The 5748-nt window shown below is 35.1% G+C and overlaps 1 protein-coding gene across 1 annotated transcript in view; it reads right to left on the bottom strand.

Moving 5' to 3' along the window:
• Positions 1-5748, bottom strand: part of LOC106460989 (hydroxyacid oxidase 1-like) — an 18767-nt gene that overhangs the window by 1341 nt on the left and 11678 nt on the right. Inside the window, exon 7 of the mRNA XM_013920756.2 lies at positions 415-484. Coding sequence (XP_013776210.1) covers positions 415-484 — 70 coding nt within the window. The remainder of the gene's footprint in view (positions 1-414; positions 485-5748) is intronic.

Genomic DNA, 5748 nt, shown 5'->3' with positions numbered 1-5748 from the left:
TTGTTGGATATCTGAAGTTTGTTTTAAGCAAAAACTACACAATGGACTGCTTGTGGTTTGTTCACTGCGGGTATTGAAACCCTATTTTTAGCGTTATAATCCCTCAAGCTTTCCGCTGAGCCAGCAGGAGGCGATATTTTAAGCACTCGTATGGTTACGTTTTTGTTTCTTTCTTTTATGATAGGTGTTATAACAATTCTACTTATATGGTTAAAAAAAGTCTGAATTATTACGTAGCGTAAGATACAGTTCAGTTAAAAGTTGAACGTTTTCTCCAACAACCATTACTATACAAAGAAGCCATTAAAATACCCCAAAGATCTGAACATACGGTGCATTGACGTTACTCAAACTTGTGAAAGAAACAAGCCAACAATTTTACATTACACTGAAAACAATCAAGTCGTTACATACCAGCTAAGGCCATTGCTAAGTCCAGTTCTTTTTTTAATATCTGTAGTACCTGGATTGCACCTTGTTCTCCCTGAAAATAAAAAAGGCATGAAACTTCAAAAATATTAATACATTAATTGTTATTAAAAGCGCATAATATTACAGCAACTTATTTGAATGAATAAATCTAAGACATCTCTGTTCTGTAGGATTTAAGTATGATAATTGAATATAGACGGGGAGGGGGATGCAGTTTCAGAAACTTGAATTTTCTAATGAAGCACAAATCACTTTGGGATAAAATTCATCAATGGAGACTATAGGCGAACTTCTAACTGTAATTACTTTCTTCGTTATAAATAATGACTTGATGAGCACGTTTCTAGATCGAAAACACCATCCTCAAAGATTAAGCAAGGCAGTGAAGTTTGTTACAATTTCTCAATTTAATTACATGGCATGAACCTTTGTTATCTCTATTCTTACATACGAAAGTACATCGTCATCAGTTGAGCATATGATGGTCCATATTTCACATATTTGAGAACTATTACCACTAGAAAAAATGCAATTTGATGCTGCTGATTCTAAAAATCATGTTGAAATTTACTGATCACTTCTAGTTTTCGAGTTATGATAGATTTATTCAAAATATTCTAATATATCGTGAAAATAACTTGTTTAATCATTGAAAATTGCATTTAAGAATGTTCAAAAACAAAATATAATAGCAATACCAGTTTAAAAAAACAATGAGTATAATAAGATTATACATTGAAAATATATTCAGGCTATATTCAAAACTTTCATCATGGTATTATTTTTTGTTACAAAATCTCTGCTTGACTTGTTGCGCCTTTTGTCTATGTTCTCAGTTTCACGCTGTGAAAACCAACAGTAATGTCCCATCAATCATTGCAGGATCTCATCGTCCTTGATATCGCTGTACCACTGTAGAAATATCTTTGTGGAAGCGCTCACCATGCTCATCGCTCACTGCACCTAGATCATTTGGAAAGAAGTCTAATTGGGAGTGTAAGAAGTACATCTTTAGTGATATCCTAGACCCCATTTTCCTGTAGTTCTCGAACATATAATTAATCATCAAAGCAAAGTTTTCATCTCTGTGATTTTGTAAGAAATTTTGACAACCAGTATGAATAATTTCCAGATAGTAAGTTCTCTCTGATTGAGTACTGTATCAAAATCATCATCCATCAGCACTTCTCCAATGTGTGGCCCAACAAAGATACCTCCTTTCATTTTTGCTTCACTGGTTTTTGGAAACTTGTCAGACAGATATCTGAAACCATTACTATATTTGTTCATTCCTTTTACAAAATTCTCCATGAGTCCCAGTTTGATATGAAGTGACGGAAGAAACACATTGTGAGGATTCACTAAAGGTTCATACTCGATATTCTGTTTCCATGGTATATAATTCTCTCTCTCACTGGTCATTCTTTCTTTTAGAAATGATTTTTATCATCTCGGCTTTCCCAAAGACACAAAAACCAACAATGTTGGGTATACCCATTCTAAAGGCCTAGCAAGGGTGCAATAACTTTTAGATCACCATATATGTTCCATCTATGGTGATAATATTTTATGGTCTCAAGTATAATCTGCATGCTTTGATAAGTTCACAGCATGAGCAACAGGAATCGATGGTTTAGTAGTTTCCATTGTCCAAAAGTACAGCTTTCAAACTAACTTTAGACTAATCAATAAAAAAGTCTCCATTCTTGAGGATGGTGTTCAGTATCTAATTCTTTCATTAATGCATCAACATTTGTACAGAAACACAAAGTATCTTACATGCTGTAGTGAGAAGCAAGACTTTGATGATGACTTCAGTTAACTGAAACTCTTGTTCCCGGAGCTAATAAATTCCATTGCTGTAAACAAGACCCAAGAAGTTTTACTTGGTCCCCAATTTTAGTAGCAGTAAACTACCATTACCTTATGTGTGATATTTTTCCTTCGTGAAACTGTATTTATATTCTTCACAAATGTAGCATAAACTTCTTGGGTGATTTTTGCATTTTCAGACTTTACTTGAACTGGAAGCAGCCTATTTCAAATGATTTTTTAAAAAAATATGTACAAATTTATTTTCAGAACTAGAGTTTTTAAAAGATTTTGAAAAACAAAGTTTTGCAGAATTTGATTATATCTCGGGTATGATGCGAGGAAGAAGATCGGATTTTGTTTTGACTGTGCGCGGAGCGAGGCGAAGTGATCAACTGAGTGACTGAGAGGCAACTGAGAGAGAGGCATTTGAAGTTATCAGAAATGTATGCCTTTTACCCATTAAACTACCCAAGTACACTTAATTTCCCAGCGTAAATCTATTGTACTGAGCTGATTGCATGGTATGTCGCATACAGTTGATAAAATATTGAGATATTATAATAACTCAAAATCTAGAGATGGTAGACAAATTCTCACTAAATTTTTGAAATTAGCACCATCAAATCCCACCCGAATCACTTGAGTTTTCTCCAGTAGCAAATTTTTGTTGTCCAGCGTTATAGAACTTTAAGGGTTGATACAATGTTCTATAAAGTGTAATACTGTCAGATTTTGTCTCTAGCAACCAATAACTGAAAACTAAGGTTTACGTTACTTAAGATGCGTTAGCTTATATGGTTTCACCATATTGGGTAAATATTACTTTTAATAAAATTTTAACTGGGTTAATTTCAACAATACTACAGAGTAAAACATTGAAAACCAACTTTTATTTAATTTTGTGTGTGTAAAAGTTCATGTGGGTGATGACTGCCTAGTAATGCAGTTAAATGCTGAACTGATTTTCTTCGTTCGATTTAAGATATTTCTAATTCGTGTCGCTAGGTGACGTATCGTGGACCCAATATAGAACTCTTTACAACAGATACGTGAATTTTTAAATGACGTACGATCGTCATAGCGTAAAAAAAAACAATTCCTACGCTATGGCCATCTTAACAAATTCACAGGTACCTGTTGTAAACAGGTCTATATTGGTTCCACGATATATCATCTAGCGGCATGAAGTCAAGAACGTCTTAAGTCAAACGAAGAAAATCCATCCAGCATCCACCTACAATGCGACAACATGTGTGACGGGAGAGTTACTGATACAGACTTCAGCATTTTCAACTCAGCAGAGAATGAAATCACAATTTGGACAAATAAGTCTTCACTGATTAGACATTTGCAACCCAAACTAAACGAAACTACCTAATAGTTTTCCCATGACTGCCTATTAAAACTGATGTTCATAATTGCGTAGAAAACCCCGAATTTGTACTTGATATAACTGACAAGTAATTAAATTCGCTTTGTCATAAAATTTACCAAACTTTTAAATAAAAGTCTTAAAAGTTGATGAAGACCTTCGCAAGCAAACCGAAACTGTCGTCCTAAAAATATTCAAAACAAGTTAATTGAATCTGCTACAATTATTCGAATAATTAGAATTGTTCACCTAAACTTTCCTTAACGAATATAGTATCCGTCTGATCCTGTATCAAGGATGACCAATATCCTTGATAGAATTAAAGCTGTAAATCATGGCTTATCAAATATAGACACATGTGATGTGATAGCGCATGGTCGGTCGCATCCCAAAAGCATGGGAGTAATTCCATTACTTAGCATAGAAATTAAAGTTGGTTTTAATAAATTGATGAATAAAATAATTACAAACTGTTCTATTTGTTATAAAATAGGTGTCAAGTGAAATGTCATTGGAATTTCAAAACTTATAATCAGTACATTACATTCTGAAATGACTTGCGGACATGGTAAGGAATGACTTTTTCATCCCTAAAGCTTTTGCGGTAAAGGCGCTTTTGGGAATTTGATAGCAAACAAACATTTCAGTCCATGGTAAAAATCGAGGGCCAATAATATGGAATAAGAATCGAGCATTCATAACTATATGTATCAAGAGTATACATTTGTATAGCACTTCTCAATCTCATGTTTCTATGCTTATTTTATTTTATAACTTTTCCATAAAACGACAAGAAATTAACCTGAATCAGGTTATAAAGAAATAACAAATATTCGAAAGTGTCATGATGTGGGGCAAAAAACGGGAGGTCAAAAAGTCTTAGCGTTTTATGAATGATTTACTTTAAATTATATTAACATGTAAGGAGCTGTTCACTGCAATAATTTAAATTCAGATTTTCCTAATTTTCAACTCTGAGCCCCCCAGGTGGAACTCGTAGGGGTTTAGGGGCCTTTAAGGTCTGTATATTTGGATTTCCACGAAAACTGGATTGCCCCTATAAGGAATCATTTAAAATAATATATATATTTTTGAAATTTCTTTTGGGGTTCCCAAGTGGATGATCAGTAACTTTCAGGATTGGCTGTAAAGATGTTGCAGAAACCTGACAAGAACTTTCAAATGGTTTGTGTGTTTTGAATTTCGCGCAAAGCTACACGAGGGCTATCTGCGCTAGCCGTCCCTAATTTACCAGTGTAAGACTAGAGGGAAGGCAGCTAGTCTTCACTACCCACCGCCAACCCTTGGGCTACTCTTTTACCAACGAATAGTGGGATTGACCGTCACATTATAACGCCCCCACGGCTGAAAGGGCGAGCATGTTTGGTGTGACGGGGATTCGAACCCGCGAGCCGAGTGCCCTAACTACCTGGCTATGCCAGGCCCCTTTCAAATGGTCGTTCAAAATAAGTCGTGTACATTTTTTCCGTAGTTGTTTGTTTATATTAGAGCTAAGTCACCTTGAGTTATCTGCTGTGTAGATCGCGGGGAATCTAACCCTAGCCTTAGGCATTGTAAGCACTTAGACTTACTGCTGTCTCACCGAGGGATGTTTTTTAGTTGTTAAATTTAATCTATTCAAAAAATACCCATCATTAAATGCTAAAAAACTGTAGAATCTATTATGAATAATTCAGCACACAAATGCAACAAGAGTCCAGCAACTGTAGAGCCTCGAAAACATGCGTAAGCGAAAGCGGGCTTTGGGAGTTCAAGCCCTTCCTTTAGTCGTAAACTTATAATTTGTGAAAAACGATATACACTGAGTGGTCACAAGTAAATAGACACCTAATTTTTCGTCATTTAACTGATTTATGCTAACTAATTTGTGTTCACAGAGCACTAAATAAAAATTAAAATGGCCTGCACACTAATTATCTTGTGCTACAACATGCCTAGAACTCAAGGTTCTCTCGAAATTGTCAGATTTTGTTAGAGAAAGGATAGTTGGTCAAGCAGATGGTGGAAGAAGTCAGCGGCAAATTTCGCAAAATTTGGGAATCCCGCTTTCGACAGTCAACAGAATCATCGTGCAGTTCAGGAAACACGGCAAGGAAACGACTGAACAG

Source organism: Limulus polyphemus, unplaced genomic scaffold (assembly GCF_000517525.1).
Source record: "Limulus polyphemus unplaced genomic scaffold, Limulus_polyphemus-2.1.2 Scaffold875, whole genome shotgun sequence".
NCBI classification, from domain to species: Eukaryota; Metazoa; Arthropoda; class Merostomata; order Xiphosura; family Limulidae; genus Limulus; species Limulus polyphemus.
This window is presented reverse-complemented; position numbering and strand designations above follow the sequence as displayed.